The following is a 23507-nucleotide window of genomic DNA, read 5'->3' on the forward strand; positions in this document are numbered from 1 at the left end:
AACCACCACCATGCTATGCCACCATGTTCAGATGCCCTAAATCAGAAAGAGTTGAGTTGTGGTGTCTTTCCCCAATGATTCCATCAACTTTACCCAGGGTTCTGAAATTATGGCTGATTCATTTTTATAACTCTGACCCTCCCCATCAAAACTGCCATTTTCTCAAATTGATTTCATACATATTAGGAGAGATTAAGCTTTCTCAAAGCCATAAGATTAACCTAAATGAAATGAGAAGAGATAGAATTTCATGTATTTTACAGGTCCTATTTGGGACAAGCAGAACTTTCCAGTTCTTAAATTGGTCCACTCAATAATCTATAAGGCTGGTCCTTGCAATGGAAATAGCAAAGACACATCTTCTTGGTCCCTGCCCATTCCAGCAGAGACCAGAAAGAGAAATCAGCTATTCCTCCATTTCTTTTCCCCATCAATTTCCATCTTAACCCTCAAAATTTGGCCATTAAGTCTAATATATATAATGATAAAAATAATTATTGACATTATTTTCACCATTTTATATAATTATAATAATTTATAGATTTTTTTCAATGTATGCTTTTACATATCTTAGGTCATTTGATCCTCACCACAATCTTGAGGTTAAGATAAGACAGGCATAATCTTATTGCTTTTCTGGATGGAAATGAGATTCTGTGAGGTAAAGGGTCAAATCCAAGATCACACTCAAATTATTGTGGCTTGAAGTTAAGAACTTTTTTCCTCTCGCCACACTGCTCCTCACTGATAGTTAAAATTACCACTTCTGAGAACTGCATCCGATGGACAAGTTCTCAGCCAGTCTAAACCGAGGAACCCAATGTACATTGCTTTCTGGATTTTGGAATTTCTTGTCATGGACAGTCCTTGCAGGACACAAAGACTTCATATTCACCAAATAGTGAATCCAGACATTATCAGTGAGTTCTCAGGATAAATTTTTGCTCTACTCATTTGCCCTTTCTAGTTGACCTTTGAAAGGATCCTGAAATTAGTTCTTAAACTGAGTTCTATCCATATTCACCCCCAATCTACTTTTGTTTATCACTGCAGATTTTCTCCCAAGTTTTTCTCCTAAGTGAAAACTACCCATAAACTCAACCTTAAGAATGTCATATTCCAAACCAATCTTACCTTCCATAAGCCTTACTCTAATAGGAACTTGACTTTGAGATCAAAGCCTATCCCTGAGAATTCCAGCACTGCCAAAATTACCCTACTCCATAAGCAAACACACATACAAGTCATTAAATTCCTCATTGCATCAACAAAAGATTATTAGACAAATTTTAGAGTTATCAGGGACTAATACAACTAATTAGTCCTAATTTTAACTAATCCAACCCAGAAATTTTACACCATGTTCTATGCACATAACTTGTCCTCCTGAACCTCATCAGACGAAGCAGAAAGATAAAAGGGCAGAAATTCCCCCATCCAATAAGTCTATTCTTATCCATTTTATACACTCGGTTCTAAATAATAACTCCTTTGTGGGGTGGGATAGTTTTCCTTTTAAAAGCTACTTATCTAGTTCAACTCCCATATCTTATAAACACTGAAAATGGAATTGCAGAGAGATCACATGTTCTGCCTAATACTGACAAAGTTCAGAATTCAATCTTCTATGTCTACTGTTCTTCCTACCACACTATGTGATTGCTGGGACCACCTCATCATTAACTGTACATCTCCATGAAGATGTACTAGTGTTAAGCATATTATATGACTGTAATAAGTACTTAAACTTGTGTTTGTAGACATATATTTTTAAGCAAGTATCTTTAACATCCTGTCATATTCCCATACTCACTAGCACAATGGACACTCAATACCATTAGTTAATGCAAGGAATAAACAAGCAAAATGTCAGGTATGCTTTAACTCCATATTTTCTGTTTCATCATGATGATAGAGCTTAATTATCTCTTCAAAGCCCCCAAATGGGGTCAACTATTGCATTCAGTCATCTCTATGAATTTAGAGAAAAAAGGAATGCTTTGAAAAGTAAAAATGTGACTGTCGTCAATTAATGTATAGTTGAAATATTGATTTAAAATCTTTTATGCTTTTCTTCAGTACGGGTAATAAAAGAAACACATCAAATGGCTCACCTGACGCATGATATCTGGAAGTATACTGACACATTCGTACAGAATATAGAATGACAATTCACAAACTTCTCTTGGCCATGCTATGTTTGTCAGTTTCTACGGTGCAGGATGACTTCTACTCATTTTTCAATACCTACAAGTCACAGTCTTGTGACATAATGTATCTCAATCTACCATTGAAAAAAATCAAGAAAAGAATACCCTGTTTACTCTTAAATATACTCTAGCTCAGTGATTTATTAAAAAGTATAATGGGAAGAATACAAAACTTAGTAATGAAGTATTAGCATTCATCTTTCAGATGACTAAAATAACTTTTGGTTGTTTAGATATTACCCATTTAATGATATCTCCAGAAGTGAAAACAACTGTCTGTTTAAACAGCAGAGTAAATTCTTACAAAAAACAACTACAGACTAAAAATAAAATTTTAGAATCTGTCAGATGTTTTTCAGGTGAGAATCACTTACTTAATATATAAATGAGTAGAACTAATTAGTTAACTATTACAAACAAGAGCAACAAATTAAGGTAAGCTAATACCTTTTTGCTTTGGGAAGGTGAGTTTTGAAGAGTAACTATGTTTCACATGCAATAAAATATTTAAAATTCATATCACATTTCCATATATTTTAGGAATTCCTTTATATACGTACTATTATATATAACAGTGATACAAAGTAATGCCTTAGAAGATGTAAACCATGCTATTACTGGGTGTCCATAATTACCAAAATAATTTTTCAAATGTATTCTCCTATTTTTGCAGGAATCAAAACTTACCTGACATATCGCATTTTCTCACAAATATTTCAATAATGTTATTCTCATTTAAGATTATTTCTAGCAATTATCTGTATATGTAAACACATATATTTCTTTTACATACATTTTTGTATTTGAAAGCATATCATATACATTGAAAAATGTGTCAAACTACATTTTATAAATTTGGGAGGTAATTCCTTGCATTTTGATACTCCCCAAAGAGTTCGAATTCGATAATAGTGTGTTTATATATTTTTGCAAGCTATCTATTAGATAAGATTTTTGCCTTCATTAAATGTTACACAAATATAAAGGGTTATCATGCAGAAGTTCCATATACCCTGGTTCTTCATTAACTAGAATAAGTATAAATAGACATATAAAATTACAAAAATTAGGATATATAAGCTTTGCAATTATTTGTCCTCATGGCCTGCATGTCATTATAATCTAATGGATTTTATCACAGTAAGTATCGGCAACTAGCAAGAGCAAGTTAAAATACACACACATACACACATGTGCACAACCAGTAAAAATGTACAGAAACCCTAGATCATGCAGGAGATGTACAAGACCTCATTTTGGATATTTCTTCCATATCACACACAAGCAATATTATATTTGGCAAAATATGTCAGTAGTGCTTTCTTTAGATATATGTCTTTTGTGCTTTTTTGTTGTTGCTGCTGTTGGCCTGCAGCATGCTATTTGTTACTGTGCTGCAGGTTACCCCTGAAAGTACATATGTAAACCAGTGCAGAATGCAGTTCTAGACGAGCTGTGCCATGGAAAACAAAATGACAGAGAGAGGGATACAGGGGGTAGGGAGGGAAAAAGGGAGAGAGATTGATCTCCCATGAGATTCAATGGTAAAATTTCCTCAAATACATTTTGGCCTTCATTTTCCTTTTGAAAACCTTGCTGTGAGGGTCGCCTGCCCCCTTCAGGGTACTGCGCAACCTTCGCAAGAGATCATTTATCACTAGTTTCCACCTTGGAGCAGATCTTCCTACCTTTCCAGTCTTAATTCTGTGAGAAATGGCTGCAAATCGATGGTTGAGCTCTGAGATTTTGGGCTCTATTACTTTCCTGCAGTGGTCGCCGCGGTTTGCCATCAAGTTTGCTGCTTGGTCACGGGTGGAGTCCACCTTTGGGCGTATGTCATTCATTTCAGCCTTTAAACGCTATATTCCGTGAGCAAGAGACAGGGCTTAAAGTTAGTAATTAAATGGAAGTTGAAAGAGAGCGAAAGAGTGAGAAAGCAAAAGAAAGAGTGAGGGAGAGGGGGAGAGAAAGAGAGAGAAAGAGGAAGAGCACATGGAGAGAAAATGGAGGGAGTAAAAAGCCAACTTCCATAAAATAGGAGTAGAGTGAGAATGTGTGTGACCTCAGGAAAATAGGTCACTGTTCTTGCTTACGTTTGATCTATGTTTATTGAAAGTATTTCCTTAGTCTGAAGAAGGACAAGGGATGTTTTCCTTTTCTATGGAAAACAACTTTTCTATGTTGCTGGCAACAATCGTAGTATTTTATATTTAGTCTTATTTTATCTTTCCTGAATTTCAAAGCTGTGGAACAACCTGAATATGTGCTCAGGAAGGAAGGTAGCTGAAGAACAATTTTCTATTCCTTCCGAGTACTTACAAGTTCCCTTTTTCTTTATCATATCGATTGCCATGGAAAAAATGGATTTTCTAACAGATAGGAATTCTGTGTCACAGACAGAGGGATTGAGGAAAGCTCTGTCTGACTCAAGGGGTTGGAGAGGCTGTAAGTGAAATAACTCAGTTCCTATTTTTCCAAAGACCCTGAAGGAACATCCCTTACCTACACATCAAAGGAGAAGGAAGAGCAAAATAAGGTACAGACAATAGGGTAAATATGTCTGGGGGACAGCCTGAAATACATTTACAGTTTTTCATTAAAAAGGAATTGTAATCCTTAGAAAATATCAATTTCATAAAAAATAAACAAATGAATTGTATAGACAGAAACTACAATTTTAAAGCATTCTTTAAATAGTAACCCACTAGTCAAAATTATTGAAAATTTCAACAAAACAAAGTAAGGCATTGTTTAATTTATATGAGACTTCTTCACATGCAATTCTTCCTATTTAACTGAAAAAACTGTCATCAAATAGAGATATTATAGCATCAGTAAGTTACATTTGCACATTATACCCCTCATATCCTTTTACAGGAACCATTTTTTTTTTTTAAAGTAAAGACTAAGTTGCCATTGAGAAAGACAGCTTAGGATGTCCTAATAATCGGTTTCAATACAAAAAAGAGAGAACACGAAGCCATGTTTAGTTTACATATAGTTAAGAATGAAAAATTCAGTTTTATATAAGCTCAGTATTGTTACTAATTACTAAGATTTAGACATCACATAGGCAAAATGTCCATAGATTGGACTCCCGTTGTTTACTCAGATGGTCTGTGAACGATGCTGAGAAACTAATCTTTGTGTTAGGTACAAGAATATAGTATTACTATTTAAATGGGCATGAATTTGCAATATAACACCAAAATAAATCCGGGAATCCTTTTCTCAGCAGATTTTAAGTTGCGTGTAATTAGCTGAGAGGTCGATATGGACAGATATCCAGATTACAGGGCTCTTCAAAGTCATGAACTCCCATTTGAATTAAAGAAGTAGGGAGGGAAGGAAAGAAGGCATTAAAGGAGAAAGGAAAGGAAGGAAGGAGGAGGGGAAGGAAGAGAGGAAGACTTTTTTCACTCTTATTAAGAAGTCCTTTGTATCTTTTAGGACAAAGATGATTGATATAACTGTTGCACAGTGTGAAAATTACTTTTCATAATAGTTTATTTGCTACCTTAAGTACGTCTTCTTTTTGCTGTGGTTTCTTTTTCTCAGATTCATCCAAAAGTGTATCAGCCTGAATGATCCAGTTTGTGATGTGATCCACATTCTGGTCAAAGGTTTCCATGTGTTTCTGGTATTCCTTAATTTTAGAGGCATACCATGACATAGTATTAGTTAGACGATATTTTAAAATATTTGTCCTACTTTGTACAATTTTAAAAGACAAAAATGTAGTATCATTCAAATTACTTTTAGGTGCAATCTCCATATAGAATACAAACATGCAAAAAATATATTACACTATAGAAATAGATATTGAGATAAGGTCCAACATTTATGTGGAATTGAAGAATTTGCTAACACAAATACTATTATTTAAAGCTTATATAATTTCTTTCTCGTGATGGAGAGGGGCTGAAAATCTTCCAGCCTCTTCTCTTACCAACAAAAGGTTTAACCACTCTTCTGCCCGGGAAGTGACAGCTATCCAGTTACTATTCAGAAGACTCAGTTTATCTTCCACCAGGGTCTCCTTCTTGCCCAAAACTGCTTTCAAGGCCTCTCCTAGCTCTGTAATGCTCTTTAGGTGAACCTTCTGTTTCTCAATCTCTTTCTGAGTAGCCTGTGAAAAGAACAGCATTTGAGCTTCGAGTACTGTCGTCTTAAGACTTAAAGCTTTTGAAATGGCTATGCGTCCAGTTACTATGGTAAGATTTTTCAAGGGTTTAAACTTTCAACCATGTCTTTAGGAATGATGAAAATCATACCATATACACTGTAGTTTCCTTACTGGGTATATATGAATATGTATGCATACATAAACATGACTGACTTATTTATTTATGATTGCACATATTTAATAATAAACATACATACTGTCCATCTAAACATATTCATATTTACTTAATTTGTATATGTATTGGCTAAAGGTAGATCTCAGAAAACCCATCCACAAATAAGCAACTGCTTTTATTTATTTATTTACCATATTTTTATTTTTATTTTATTTTTTTAACATCTTTATTGGAATATAATTGCTTTACAATGGTGTGCTAGTTTCTGCTCTATAACAAAGTGAATCAGCTATACATATACATATATCCCCATATCTCCTCCCTCTTGCGTCTCCCTCCCACCCTCCCCATCCCACCACTCCAGGCAGTCACAAAGCACCGAGCTGATCTCCCTGTGCTATGTGGCTAAGCAACTGCTTTTAGAAAATTCAGCAATTATTGCACTCTTGTATTTCTACTGCAGGTACTTTCAAATTTTTGGTGCCACAAACCTGTTTGGCATCTGGTGAAACTTAAGTATCCTTTCTCATAATAATGTTTTTAAAAGGATAAAATTAAATGCAATGGATTTAAAATTAAAAACAATTATACTTAAATAAAATATACAAAATATATTTTTAAAATTTGTGAGATAGTAATACATGTTTTCTTTCATAACATGTGTAACTACAATGATCTAGCAACAGACCTTTAGGATAATTTCAAAGTAGTGATTAGCACCACTAGTGTTTTGAATTATATTCAATGACTAGAATGTGATATAAAATTATCTGTCAGAATTTCATCTGGGACTGCTGGCAAAGTCACAGGAACTACTGATACTGCTGGGGTTTGTTGCTCACACTCATAATTGAAAAAATGCTTAATTTCAGTTAGAAGTAAATTAAAGAGATACTATTAAAATCCCCTAAGAGAGCACCAGCACTTCCTAAGACTTGATTTTCAAACCTGAAAATAAGCACATTTAATATTAGAAATTATGTAGAGAGTTGATGGAAAACTGATCCTAGTATAAACTTTACTGTCAGTTCTACCTACACCCTTTCTTGTGACGTGTCATGGCGGACCACATGACCATCTTGCACTTCCCTGCCTCTGCCCCCATCCCTCCCTCGCCCACATACAGCTGTTGGACCTTCCTGGTGGATAAGTCTGAGCCAAACAGATATTCTCTCAAGAAGTTTAACTGAGAGATACAGAGACTATGGTAATACCCCAGCTGAGAAGTCATTGGAAATGGAGCGGACGTCTTTACCACAGCAAGACAAAGCCATAGTAAGACAAAATCACTGGGGAGCAGCAATGACAAGAAGTGGAGGGAGACCTTTTGCAAAGAGGCAAATGAAATATATGCACAGAGAGTAAGAAAAGTGGTCCAAGTAAACGACAGGAAGATGGTCTCTATGAGGCCAGCATATATCCTTAGTCCTGTATGTTCTCAAGGTGCATTTCTATATTTGTAGTATACAGAAATAACTCTTATGGCTGCCTTTCCTCCATACTCTCAGGTCCTGGTCTACTCAAAATATATATAAATACACACACACACACATATACACATTTTGCTTTTGCTTTGGCTATCAAATAAGCAGGGGAATAAATGAGGTTAAAAGATGGTATAAAATAATTTCTATACAAAAGACAATCACTGTTTCTTCAATTCTAATATATGCTTTTCTATTTGTTTTTCTTTTTCAAAATAAAAAATATATGAAATTAAGGTAATTAATGCTAAATGAACTTATCAGCTACCATGCAAAGGCCTATTTGTAATGTAGGTGTCATCTGTTGCACATGAGTGAGCTTAGCAATTCATAAAAGGAATTCCTTCAGGTATTAATCACAAATGTTACTGAGCTCCTGCTAAATGGGTCACTATTACAGCAGGGATGTAGGTGATTTTACCTAGTGTCTTTTAGGAAATTATGAGAAATGCCATCTTTGGGTGGAAAAAGCCCTTTTGCAGTTTGACTTGTGAGTGCTCATGGGCTAGATTCCAGCTCTTTCATTCCCTTTGTCTGCACCCTTGTGTAGTACACAATCTTTACAACCATAGGTGGTAGCCACTATTCTAGGCACTGTGGATAAAATGATAGAGACACAAAGTCCTTACCCTTATAAAACTTATATTTGAGTATGACAAAAATATGAAAATATATGTAAATGAGCATTTCCTACTTCCTATATTCCAGACTAGTGCCTTGTCACTATAGTTCATTTACTCGTAAAGGTAACACCTCACAAAGTTAAAGTTAAAGCTTAATTTATATTTGGATCACTAACTATCTCTTAAAATAACTTCAGAAAGATGATACTATGTTTAAGCTTTGATACAAAAAGTTGTTGCGTACACAGACATTTGTCCCTTCTAAGCCAGGCAATGCGATTAAAGGCAGTGGAAATTTCCAAATCTCAGAAGAGATCAGAGAAGTTTTGAATTTGGGAAATACTGTTGCAAACAGTTAATGGGTCACAAACAACTATTATGCATTAGAATCTACCCAAATTCTCCAGCTAATTTTCAAGAGAAAATGTTTAATGTCCAGTGATACTTCATTCAGTTAATAAGAACAAGAAAACAGGAAATGTGGACTAATTTCTGGTTTCATTTGTTTTTCAATGTTATAAGATAAAACTCAAACATGTTGAAGTTAACACCATCATGAACATGAGCTTGAAAAAAAACCAGTGTTCCTTGTGGTAGTTTATAACAGCTTATGGCCAAAAGTGAATCAGGAGAAAATTTACACTCCTACTGTGAAAAGACCTAAAGTCAAACCTTTACATGTGGTATTCAAGAATAAACTGGTATTGAATCATTTGTATAAATGCTATTTTTGGTTAGGAAAATATTGTGCTCGTTTAATGGATTTTTTATTTTCCCCCACAAAAGCATTTTTAATTAATGGCATGGCTTACAAATAACAGGATCTTAGATTTTAAAAAATATGCTGATCTTGCTCTGTGAAGATCTTACTTAAATTTCAATGAGTCAATGTACATTAGACGCTTAATACCCACTCTGCACTGTGCCATTCACTGCCAGAGATAAGGAAGGAGGCAGTCTCTGCATACCTTGCTCTAATGCTGTCTAAAGTGTAGCTGCAGAGAAAAGTTGAAACACAAGCAAACAATTTGATTTCATATTAGAAAGAACATAATTTTGAGGAAAAGATAATTCATGGCTGGGATAAGCATGAATGGCTTCAAGGGAGAGGTGATACTTGAAACCAGAGTTTACCATAAAGGACTGGATGGTTTAGACTGACTAAAGACAAAGTATAACACGATGAGAAAGTACGAAGGTTGGAATCAAAAGCCACCAAAAGGGGAATATGGGGTACTCACTGGAAACTAAAAACATGTATTTTATGATGTCAAGGAACCATTTTGCCACGCTCTAAAAGTCTCCCTTAACAGAAGAGTGTCTATACTTGCAGATGTATTGAGAACTGAATTACTGAATTAAACTACAGCTACTGTGTTTGCCATTCTCTCTATACCCTTACCTCTTTAAGAAAGGTAGACTTATTTATGAGGTTGGTGAGACGGGGAGAAAGAATTGAAAATACACTTCTTCCTCTTAAAAGGCATTCAATCCTCAGCACACATGGTTTCTTCTGTTGCCTTATGAGGTGAGGGTTGGAGAGGGTTTGGGAAGGTCTACCCTTCTGAATGGGCAAGTTCAAATTCAATGATTAAATTGAATAAATTGTAAATCAGCTCTCTTAGTTTTTTCAATCATGCAGTAGTGTGACAGATTCTAGGATCAATTTTAAGGTTGAATTAAAAGCAAAATTATGGACACAGTTTTATTTTGACCTATGACATGGTCATAAGTCTAGTTACAGGAGTTTCAACAGCAGCTTAATGTGAACTATCTACTTGGTGCTCTGGGGTTTTATGATACAGGAAAAAAAAATGTCAGATAAGAGTAGAACTCAATGTAAATATCAATTGCCACAATATCTAACATTTTTCTTTATTTTCCATATCTTTAATTTGTAACATTTGATAGCTCCAGAATAGTCGAAATATTAAACACTAACCTCTATGATTTTAAAGAAACAAATTTGCTCTCGACTTTTTCATAGCCATAGCAATTTTTTAAATGCTAGAACAATTTTCTTATAATAAAAGAAATGGGTAGCATAGGTTAATTTCTCCTAATTAAGACACCCACCCATGTGTTCATGTGAAGGATGGAAACTACATTCTGATTCATCCCTCATACCTATAAGTTAAGTCACTTGAGTCTAATTTTAAATGGCATGAGAGGTTCAGGATTCCACTATCAGCTTCATCAACTCTCTTCACTGATGAGGTAGCAGGCTGGAAAAACCTGTTCTGTCATCTCTGTTGATCATAAAATTATGTGATGGAAACATCTTTAATTGATTTAAAGGTAAAATAGTAAAAAGTGTTGGATTAATTATCTGGTCCCATAGGAACACATCCACAGATATTTTCTAACAGGGGCAGAGAAACAAAACCCACTTGGGCTTGACCCTCTCTTTCACCCATTTCACATTTTCAGAGGTCCAATGCTTGCCACAAACTCTCCTGGAATTTCTGATGGATTTATATTCTTAGGATAGCTTCTCAATCTGATTTCCTACTATTCCCATCCTCTCCCCTTTTCTTTTTATGAATTCTTTGTTTTTGAATTTTTGAATTTTATTTTATTTATTTTTTTATACAGCAGGTTCTTATTAGTCATCAATTTTATACACATCAGTGTATAACATGTCAATCCCAATCGCCCAATTCATCCCTCTCCCCTTTTTTTTATCTCTTAGGTGTCCCCTGTCCCATAGATTCTATCTTCACTCAGTCCCACCTTTAGTCAAATGTGTGCCATAACACCATTTCCATATATTTTCCATCCTTTACTAGGATGCTACAAAATTCCTGTTTATTTGATCTTTCTTTATCTCTTGTGCAAGTTCCCACTATACGGATGAAGAGTTAACTAACACACCCAAAAAAGGTATTTTAAAAGGTTACCCGCACCAAGTGAATTCTGCCTTCAGTCAGTCTGCATAAATATTATACCATTTCTGGTCATCAGAAATGGGAGAGAGTTTTCACCTTTAGCTACAAAACATATTCATGGGAAGAAAGTGAACAAATTTACCACATTACTGAAATTCTAAGGTGTACATTTGTCACATATTAAGGTCTCTGAAATTGAGATAAAACGTACAATTTATGTTCACATTTAAGGTGGTGGTGTTTCTTTTGATCCACAGTAGCTGTAATTAAATCAACAGTGTATCATTCAATCTGTCTTAAATGTGATAAAACATGATATTAATTGTTTTTTCAGGTCCTACATTACTCTGCCATGGTCCAAGGATTCGAACATATTTTATTATTAGGCTAATGTGATGCAATAATAAATGATAAATTTTAAAAGAATATAAAACATTAAATAGTGGATTTTATACCAATGTGTATTGACTTTTTATTAATAATGCATTGCCTATTAAAAAAGAATTTCATGAAAGCAGAATATGCAGAACAGAAATTATAGCTATAACTATAATGACAGTGAATAGTGACTCCAGTGGCATTTAACAGATGTTCTATTTTCTAAGTAACAGCTGCTTGATGCATTCATTGTACCAAGTTAATGATCTGCTAGTGTTATTTCACTTCACAGATAAATTACTGTGCTCTCTTTAAAAAAGATATGTAATTTTTCATGGGAATGATAGTGTGACAGACTGTAGAAATAAGTAGTAGTTCTCATGCTTTTATAGCTAAGGGGAGTGATGAGTTGATGCAATTATCCAGATAATCTAAGACCAGAGGCCAGATCTCTTTAAACCATGAAAGGTAATTGTAAAAAAAAAAAAAAAAAAACTACAGGATATCATTGGCTAAACTGAATGTAGATCTCGTAAGACTGCTTGTACTGCACTAGCTAGTGGTTCTCAAACTTTACTGAATATTAGAGACACTGGCCACACTCAGACCAATTAAATCAGAATTTCTGCGGGCAGGCCCTCAGCACTGGTAGGCTTTTAAAGTTCCCCAGGTGATTTCAATGTGAGGCCAATGCTGAGAACCACTGGCAAAACAGAATGATACATTATGTCATGAGATCTTAGTGGATAACTGTCATTAAATTTTAGCACTGAAGTGACAGCAGAAGGATAATTGAGGAAAGTTATAATTGTTGTTCCTACTGTTGACTATTATAAAAATTTGTCCCTGAAATAAATGTGAAAATCATGACTTGTTACATAAGTGGCTATTTAGACATCAATTATTTTGCATTATTTAATACCCTGAGTTAAACTCAACATTTATGCGTGTGTGTGTGTGTGTGTGTGTGTGTGTGTGTGATTCTAACACGTAACTCTTGGTATCCCAAGACTACTGTTAATAAAAACTAATGGTCAATTTATGTAAAATGGTAAATATGAATTATCCAAAAAGCTGATGGATTAAACTGTTACACTATTAAACCTTTAAACTATTAGAGGACAAAAATTATTTTTCTAGGGAATGATATTTAACCATTTTAATTTTTAGATAACACTGTGAATATTAAAGGGCTTTAATGTAGCTGACTTATTTAACTGGCTTTGAATTTTTGACTACTGAAATTAAATTAGAATGAAAGAAATCTGTTAGCCGTTAAATCAGAAAATCATGTAGATTAAACTTTGCTGAAGCTTATATTTTCCAGACATAATGATCATCAGAGATATAAACTTCTATTTAATTACAGAAATATTTATTTTCCAATGGTTATATTTCTGTCCTCAATTCATATGCTAAACGACTGGGACCAGTAATGGGATATTCAGAATTGATTTACTTATATCCAAATAACCAAAGTGATTCTTTTTTTTTTTTTTTTTTTTGGCCATGCTGCGTGGCTTGCAGGATCTTAGTTCCCTGACTAGGGATTGAACCTGTTCCCTTCGCAGTGAAAGCACAGAGTTCTAACCACTGGGCCATGATTTTAAGACATTAACAAATAATATTTAAAATCTAATATCACACCAGTGGCAATAGACTACAGACTAAAATAGGTGATAAATGCACACAGAATTTTCATTTTATTATTTTTATGTGGACTTATATATTGTGCACTTCAAGTTCAGCCATGCTGTATTTTATTCTCATTGTGGACGATGAATAGCTTTTTGTCACTTTAGATACCTTAAAATCAGAGATCGTGTTGGATTCTAGTTGCAGATTTGCTATATACCAGGACTTGTATTTTCTTATCTATAAAATGGGAGCATTTGGTCAGATGATTGTTTCCATCTGTTCTAAAACTTACCAAACTTTGAAAGCAAATCAGCATTTTTCTCTTCTCTCAAGAAACACTTTGGCATTCTTTTAATTTTTATCTCTTAAATTACAATTTATTATATCGAAGAGATTTTTATTGAGCATGTACTACATGTTAGATACTATTTTATGCGCATGGGAAAAACCAGTGAACAAGACAGATACCTTCCCTTTCCTTTTGGCAAGTGAAACTGTTAATGCCCATGTAGTAGTCTAAGAGAGTAGGGGTTATCATGACAGCTCAGGGATCTTGTACAGTGCTGGTACTCCAACTCCCCCAGGTGCTGGTAACCTCCCCTAGTTAGCCTTACCCTCCCCTTCTGTTGTCTCTGTCTCTACACTAGAGCCATCAGTGTTTCTGACCTCAACCTGGCAAAATCCATTATCAGAGATTTGTACAGTACAAAGAGGGAATATATGTGATCATTCATGGAGTGACAAACATCACAGTTGTGGTTTTCTTATGGCATCTCTGTTGTCCAGACCATGCAGCTAGAAGTGATCCACTCTATCAAAATCTTAATATTAATTTTTCCCTCTTTATCACTACTCTGATGGAGGCAGATTGTTGCATTTAAAAATAGAATGAGGGACTTCCCTCGTGGCCCAGTGGTTAAGAATCTGCCTGCCAATGCAGGGGACACGGGTTTGAGCCCTGGTCCAGGAAGATCCCACATGCCTCAGAGCAACCAAGCCCGTGCACCACAACTACTGAGCCTGTGCTCTAGAGCCCATGAGCCACAACTACTGAGCCCACAAGCCACAACTACTGAGCCCGCATGCCACAACTACTGAAGCCTGTGCACCTAGAGCCCGTGCTCCACAAGAGAAGCCACCGCAATGAGAAGCCCACACACCACAACGAAGAGTAGCCCTCGCTTGCTGCAACTAGAGAAAGCCCGCAAATAGAAATGAAGACCCAATGCAGCCAAAAATTAAAAAAAATAGAATGAAACAGCTACTGGGCTTTAGGAATTTCAAATTAGTATTAACGTTTAACTTTGCAATTCCCATTATAAACTTTTCATCTTATTTCCATTATTATTATTCCAAAATGTTTTATTCCTGTTATTTTAATTTTTTTTTCCTTGCCACTCCTGCAAGACTGGGAGAATTAGCTGTTTCACCTAACACACAGAAACAAACACAGAGCCAAGCAAAATGAGGAGATAGGGGAATAGGTTCCAAATGAATGGAGAAGTAAAAAAAAACCACAGGAAAAAAAATCTCAATGAAATGGAGATAAGGAATTTACCTGATAAATATTTCAAAGTAATGGTCAAAAAATGCTCACTGAACCCAGAAGAATGGATGAATACAGGTAGAACTTCAACAGAGACAGAAAATATAAGTACCAAACAGAAACCAAAGAGCTGAAGATTATAATAACTGAACTTAAAAATACACTAGAGGAGTTCAACAGAAGACTAGAAAAAGCAGAAGAATCAGTAAAAATATGTGGAGATTAAACAACCTACTACTGAACAACCAATGGGTCAATGAGGAAATCGAAGAAGAAATTTAAAGAAATACCTTGAGACAAATGCAAAAGGAAATATAACATACCAAATCTATGGGATGGAGCAAAAGCAGTTTTAAGAGGGAAGTTCAAAGTTCATAGAAACATAGGCCTACCTCAAGAAATAAGGAAAATCTCAAATAAACAATCTAACTTTACACCTAAAGGAAAGAGAAAAAGAAGAATAAACAAAGCCCAAAGTTATTAGAAAGAAGGAAATAATAATGGTCAGAGCAGAAATAAATGAAATAGAGACCAAAAAAACAACATAAAATATCAATGAAACTAAGAACAAGTCCTTCGGAAAGATAAGCAAAATGGACAATCCTTTAGGTAGACTCACTAAGAAAAAAAGAGAGAGGGTTCAAATAAATAAGACCAGAAATGAAAGAGGAGAAACTACAACTGATACCAAACAAATATGAAGGACCATAAGAGACTACTATGAACAATTATATGCCAACAAATTGGACAACCTACAAGAAATGGATACATTCCTAGAAACATACTATCTTCAATGACTGAATCATGAAGAAATAAAAAATATGAATAGACCAATTACTAGTAAGGAGACTGAATCAATAACCAAAGAACACCCAACAAACAAAAGTCCAGGACCAGACAACTTCAGTGATGAAGTCTATCAAATATTCAAAGAATATTTAATACCTGTCCTTCTCAAACTCTTCTAAGAAACTGTAGAGGAGCAAGTGCTCCCAAGCTCATGTTATGAGGCTAGCATCACCCTGATACCAAAACCAGAGAAGGACACCACAAAAAGAGAAAATTACAGGCCAATATCCCTGATTAACATAGATGCAAAAATCTTCAACTAAGCACTAGCAAATGAATTCAAGAATACATTAAAAGGATTATACATCTTGATGAAGTGGGATTTATTCCAGGGATGAAAGGAAGGTTCAACCTCTGCAAATCAATCAACATGATACACCATGTTAACAAGATGAAGAATAAAAATCATATGATCATCTCAGTAGATGCAGGAAAAGCATATGACAAAAATCAATACCAATCCATAATAAAAATTCTCAACAAACTGGATATAGAGGGAATGTACCTCAACATAATAAAGGCCATTTTTGACAAACCTACAGTTAACATCATAATGAAGAAAACCGAAAGATTTTCCTCTAAGATCAAGAAAAAGACAAGGTTGTCCACTCCCCCCACTTTTATTCAACAAGAATTAGAAGTACTAGCCTGAGCAATTAAGCAGGAAAAAGAAATAATAGGCACCCACATTGGAAAGAAAGAAGTAAAACTGTCACTATTTGTGGACAACATAACTTTACATATAGAAAACCCTAAAGACTCTACCAAAAAACTTTTAAAGCTAATAAATTCAGTAACTTAGCAGAGTACAAAATCAATACACAAAAATCGGTTGCATTTTGATACACTAAAAGTATCAGAAAGAGAAATTAAAAAAATAAACCCATTTACAATTTCATTAAGAAGAATAGAATGCCTAGGAGTAAATTTAACCAAGGAGTTAAAGAACCTATACACTTAAAACTGTAAGACACTGATGAAAAAAGTGAAAAAAACACAAATAAATGGAAAGATATTCCATGCTCATGGATTGGAAGAATTAATGTTGCTCAAATGTCCATATTACCCAAAGCAAACTACAGTTTCAATGCAATCACTATCAAAATTCCAATGACATTTTTCCCAGAAATACAACAAACCATCCTCAAATATGTATAGAATCACAAAAGATCCTGAATAGACAAAGCAATCTTGAGAAAGAAGAATATAGGTGGAGGCATCATGCTCCCTGATTTCAAATTATACATCAAAGCTATAATAATTTAAAGAGTGTGGTTTTGGCATACAAACAGACACATAGATCAGTGGAACATAGCCCAGAAATAAACCCATGTATATATGGCCAATTAATCTATGACAAAGGAGCCATGAATATGGGGGGAATGACAGTCTCTTCAGTTAGTGGTGTTGGGAAAACTGGACAACTACATTCAGAAGAATAAACCTGGACTACTATCTTTCACCATATACAAAAATTAACTCAAAATGGATTAAAGAGTTGAATGTAAGACCATAAACCATAAAACTCTGTAAAGCTTCTGGACATCAGTCTTAGCAATATTTTCTGGATCTGATTCCAAAGGCAATTGCAACAAAAGCAAAAGTAAGCAAATGGGACCATGGGACTACATGAAACTAAAAAGCTTCTGTACAGTGAAGGAAGCCATCATCAAAATGAAATGGCAATCTACTGAATGGAAGAAGATATTTGCAAATCACATATCTATAAGGGGTTAATATCCAAAATATATAAAGAGCTCATACAATTCAGTAAGAAAAAAAACAAACAATCTGATTAAAAAATGAGCAGAGGATCTAAATAGATATTTTTTTTCCAAAGGAGACATACAGATAGTCAACAGGCACATGGGAAGATGCTCAATATCACTAATCATCAGGGAAATGTTAATCATCACAATGAGATACCCCTTCACAGCTGTCATAATGGCTATTATCAAAAGGACAAGAAATAAGTGTTGGCAAAGATGTAAAGAAAAGGCAACCCTAGTGCACTGTTGGTGGGAATGTAAACTGGTGCAGTCTCTACAGAAACCAGTATGGAAGTTCCTCAAAAAAAAATTAAAATAAAACTATCATATGATCCAGCAATTCTACTTCTGGGTATTTATCCAAAGAAAATGAAAACAATAATTCTAAAAGATACATGCACCTGTATGTCCACTGCAGTACTATTTACAATAGCCAAGATATGAAAACAACCTAAGTGTCCACTGATGTATTAATGGATAAAGAAGATGTGATGTACACACACACACACACACACACACACACACACACACACACACACACACTGGAATACAACTCAGCCATAAAAAGGAATGAAATCTTGAAATTTGCTACAACATGGATGGACCTTGATGGTATTATGTTAAGTGAAGTAAGTCAGACAGAGAAAGACAAATACCATATGATTTCACTTATATGGGGAATCCAAAAAAACAAAACTTACAGAGAACAGATTGGTAGTTGCTAGAGGGGAAGGGTGTTGGGGTGTGGGAGAATGGGTGAAGGAGGCGTTCAAGAGGTACAGACAAAGACAAATACCATATGATTTCACTTATATGTGGAATCTAAAAAACAAAATAAATAACAAAATAGAAACAGAGTCATACATACAGAGAACAAACATGTAGTTGCCAGAGGATGGGGGCAAGATAGGGGAAGGGGATTAAGAGGTGCAAACTTACAGTTATAAAATAAATGAGTTATGGGTATGAAATACATAGTGTGGGGAATACAGTAAATAATAATAATCTTTGTATGGTGACAGATGGTAACTAGACATCATGGTGATCATTTTGTAATGTATAGAAATATAAAATCAATATATTGTGTACCAGGAAGTAACATAGTTTTGTAGGTCAATTATACTTTAAAAACAAACAAACTCATAGAAAAAGAGATCAGATTTATGGTTATCAGAGTAGGGGGTTGGGGGAGGGGAAATTGGATGAAAGTGGTCAAAAGATACAAACTTTCAGTTTTAACATAAACAAGTACTCAGGGATATAGCGTACAACATGATTAATTAACACTGCTGTATATTATATATGAAAGTCGTTAAGAGAGTCAATGCCAAGATTTCTCATCACAAGGAAAAAAGTTTTCTTTTCTTTTGTTTGTATATGAGATGATAGATATTAACTAAACATATTGTGGTCATCATCTCATGATGTACATAAATCAAATCTTTATGGAGTACACCTTAAACTTATATAGTGCTGTATGTCAATTATATCTCAGTAAAACTGGAAGAAAAAATAAAATGCCAATGGCTACTAAAACGCAAAAGAAAAAAAAAGTTGGATTTTTTCCACCTACTGCGGTATCAAAACGCTGCCTGAAACGTCCCAATCTCAGGATTTTTATTGCTGGTGATGATGCATGAGGTGGAAAGAACATCACTTGATTTTCGAATAAGTGATTAAGCTTGTGCTACTGACTACATTAAAGAAAAAATAAAAAGAACGTGGGAAATGAAAAAAAAGAGGTACAAACTTGCAGTTATAAGTCATGAGGATGTAATGTACAGGATGGTGACTATAGTTGACAAAATTATATTACAAATTTTCAAGTTGCCAAAAAAGTAAATCTTAAAAGTTCTCACCACAAGAAGAAAAAGATTTGTAACTCTGCATATTGACAGATGGTAATGAGACTTGCCGTGGTGATCATTTCACAGTGTATGCAAATGTCGAACCTTTATGCTGTACACCTTAAACTAATACAATGTTATATGCCAATTATACTTCAATAAAAAGAAACCAAAAATAAATAAATGAATTTGTTTTGAAAAGAAATCTGACATTTATCTTTTGAAATGGCAGGTGAGACTAACAGTCTGAGTCAAGTTCTCCATCTACCAAGAAAGCATTTGAAATGAGAATATACTAAGGAGTCATGGGGTTTCATATATGAAAGTTTAACTTTTTTTTCATTTTAAGAAAGTAGAATCATTATCATAAATGTGAGTGCTTTATATCTGTAAGCTGCATGTTTTTACTATATGACTGTAATTTTTGAAAAAGCTTCAGCACCTTCCAAATGAGTTTATTAAAAAATTATGTAATTAAGATGTAAATGTGTATCCTTTTCATTTGACCACTAAGGGGTCTAAAAGTATATCATTAGCAGCTTAGTGTTTCAAAAGATCAAGAAAGAGTGATAAATTATCATATAGACAAAGAAAAATGCCAGATTTCTATCCTTTTTCTCCTGTTGGATCTCAAATTAGTATTGCTCCAGAGCTTTATGGAAAATACTTCAGATAGACTCAATAAGCTGAGCCATCTCCAGAACACTCAAGCTTTCTAATATGACAAGGATTATCTAGAAACCTTGCCAAGTTCTTTATCTTATGATATTTTAATGATTTTATGGTGAGGCTAAAGCAAACGTATCTCCTTAGGTGACATATTCAATGACCTTATGGAGACTCCGGAATTTTGAGTTCATATGTGGCATACTTTTGTAGTTTCACCTCAGTCAGTTATAAATTATAGTCAGAATTGCTCAAATTCCCTTCATGTATAGCTCTACTCCTTTGTGCACCATTATGTTAGCATTCCTCATTATATTTAGAAAGCTACTCTACTAATATGGGATGAATTGTGTCCCCTCAACATTCGTATGATGAAGTCCTAACCCTAATACCTCAGAATGTGACCCTATTTGCAGACAGGACATTTAAAGAGGTAATTAAGTTAAAAAAAAAAAAAGGTCATTAGGGTAGACCCTAATCCAATATGACTAGTGTCCTTATAAGAGAAATTGGGAGACATGCATGTACAGAGGGAAGACCATCTGAAGACAGCTATTTACAAGGCATGGAGAGAGTCCTCAGAAAAAAACAACCCTGCCAAAGCCTTGACCTCAGACTTCCAGCCTCCAGAACTGTGAGAAAATAAACTTCTGTTCTTTAAGCCTCTCAGTCTGTGGTATTTTGTTAGGCCGCCCTAGTAAACTAACATATCCATTAAACTGGATATGAACAACCAAATATATTGTCCCTACCATTAAGGGAAGGATGACAGAATGAAGCCTGGATCATTTTAATGAATCCTCTACATGTCCCATGGATGTTTTACCATATTTTATACTTTAATAGATCATAAATATTTTCTGGGCTTTTTTGTTTATTTATGAGTACTTATGGTTGAAACTGCCATCAGTAGGTCATATATATATAGATAGATAGATCATTCAGGACTTCCTCTGTCTTTATCTTAGGATGGGAAAGGAAAAGTTGATACTGCTCTGGCCAAAACTGCTGTCTGTCCCCGAGAATGCATTCTCTCTTTCTTCATTTATAAGACCTACTCATCATTTCAGCAGGACACACTGGCTACCCAGCCAGATAGAGACCATCTTTTGCCACCCTCCCTGAAGGCTAGATATGATCATGTGATTAAGATCTGGCAAATGGAATTTTGGCTTATTTCTTATAGCAGCCCAGCCTGCACCTAAATACATGATTGTCATTGATCCCAACTAAATTATCACATAGAAATATAATGTTTGTTTGGGTGATAAGGGGAAATAAAAGGCCAATGTAACTTCTAATCTGTACCCTCTATACACTCACTACTCTAATAATCTCACAATATATACTATCCTGAACTAATAACTGCAAGTAAGTATCTTATTTCTAACAACAAATCTATTCTGAAGGGGAAGAAAGAGACATTTATTTCCTACTGTTTATTTGACAAAAATTGTATGTAACAAATTTTTACATCTACTTGTCATCTGAATCTACATAAAGAAAACCAGTTTTCAGTTTTGGTCTCATTGTATGACTAAGTTTTTACATAATGCAATTAAAATTTCCCAAATTTGGATAATCTAGATAGGCTTCTTGAATTAAAAATAAAGCACAGATCTCTTAAACATCTAGTTAATGCAGGCACATGTTTGTTAATTTATAAAAATGAGGGGGCAGAGTGTGCTATGATTTATTTTTTTCTAAGTGCCCAAAGGCTTGGCAAAGTTTAAGGTGAAAACGCATTATTAATATCAACTATTTACTTTATATCAACACACTTTTAAGTAATGCAGTAATATATCAACTGAAAAAAATATATTAAGCTATTAGTGCCTTGACCTTGAACTGTAGAGAACAATGATGTCTGATTGGCTGTCAGAGAAACAGCAAGAATCTACCAGCCGAGGATTAAAGGAAATCCCGTGCCGTTTGGTGATGGAAACGATAGCGGTCATACAGACCCCATGAGATTTTTTCTATGATTGCGACATCAACAATCCGCTGATCTTGCGAGTCTGTCCTGCCCAACTGTCTGCAGTCTCTGCATCTTTGCCTTCCTCATGGCTGTGGGGTCCACCTGAATAGTCTCTCTTAGGCAAGCTAGGGAACATAGAATCTCATCTTTGGACTGACTTTCTGACTAATGATGTATATATTTTTAAGGACTTATTCATAACCTACCTAATTCTAAACAAGCTTTGGAGAGACACTTGCTAAAGCTTCCCACTGGCTTTATTGTAATCCTGAAATATACAGTTAAACTACTGATGAATTTTTGAGGAATGGGAGAATGAAGCACAATAATATTTATGAATCTATTATTGTTGCACACTAAGAGTTCCTTGAAAAATCATATTGCTGTATGTTTTCATGTATGCTAAAAATAACCTTCAGTGATATAGGTTTTACCTTTCCCCAGGCAACTTCAGAATCCAAATTACTAGGCATTCCTTCAACTGCTGATCTCTTTGTCAACTCCATATCCGTAGCTGCCAGCCATTCTGTCAAGGCATTCATTTCCTTTCGCATCTTACGGGACAATTTCAAGCATTTCTCCAACTGTTGCTTTCTTTCTGTTACCTGAAAAGAATGATAATAAAATATAGTTTGGTTTACTTTTTCAATTCAAGTTTAATTTTAGCTACTTAATCAGAAATTTCATATTTTTGTCATTTTAAAATAACCTTTTTCTTACTTTTTAAAAATAATATTTTAGAAAAATTATATATTCTGAATATTAATAATGAATAAGCACAGTCTAGGGAAGATGAGATCGTTTCTCCAAAAGATAGTGTCCTGCATCAGGTAGAAAGAAAAGGTATTATTTTCTCTAATATAAATAAAAAATAAATTATGGACAAATTTTTTTAAATAAATAGAATGATATAAATCAAACTGAAGATATGACACGTTTCTTTTAGAAACCCTTCAGTCATCTGTCAAAGAGATTGGCAAGAACATTTACAAATGAGGCTTGCCCTTACTGGTAAGGAATCAAAATGGGGAGAGAATACTATTTCTCTCCAAAGGCCAAAATATTTATAAAATATTTAGAATAGCCAATTTTATTGTCATTGCATCTTTAAAGTGTCTCATTTTTGCACAAAAACAACACAAAGAATAGGTCACTTCCTCCTTAAATATACATTTATTATCCAAAGGGGGCAACAAAATTTGATACCATAACAAAATTTTCACTCTCATTAATAGAGAAATCATGACTTGATCCTGTGTTCCAGTTCTCAGTGTTTAAAACTAAGACCCTCAAAGTCAAATTGTTCCATGGTCTCACACAGAGAATGAAC

At 34.5% G+C, this 23507-nt stretch overlaps 1 protein-coding gene across 6 annotated transcripts in view; it reads right to left on the bottom strand.

Moving 5' to 3' along the window:
* The window catches only part of DMD (dystrophin), a 2476968-nt gene that overhangs the window by 1252269 nt on the left and 1201192 nt on the right, over positions 1–23507 (bottom strand). For all 6 annotated transcript variants that reach the window (XM_059910880.1, XM_059910875.1, XM_059910877.1 and 3 more), the window contains 4 exons: positions 22612–22782; positions 6160–6339; positions 5728–5856; positions 3899–4069 (listed from right to left, as the gene is read on the bottom strand). In XM_059910880.1, the coding sequence (XP_059766863.1) occupies positions 3899–4069; positions 5728–5856; positions 6160–6339; positions 22612–22782 (651 nt within the window). The remainder of the gene's footprint in view (positions 1–3898; positions 4070–5727; positions 5857–6159; positions 6340–22611; positions 22783–23507) is intronic.

Source organism: Balaenoptera ricei, chromosome X (genome assembly GCF_028023285.1).
Source record: "Balaenoptera ricei isolate mBalRic1 chromosome X, mBalRic1.hap2, whole genome shotgun sequence".
Classification (NCBI taxonomy): Eukaryota; Metazoa; Chordata; class Mammalia; order Artiodactyla; family Balaenopteridae; genus Balaenoptera; species Balaenoptera ricei.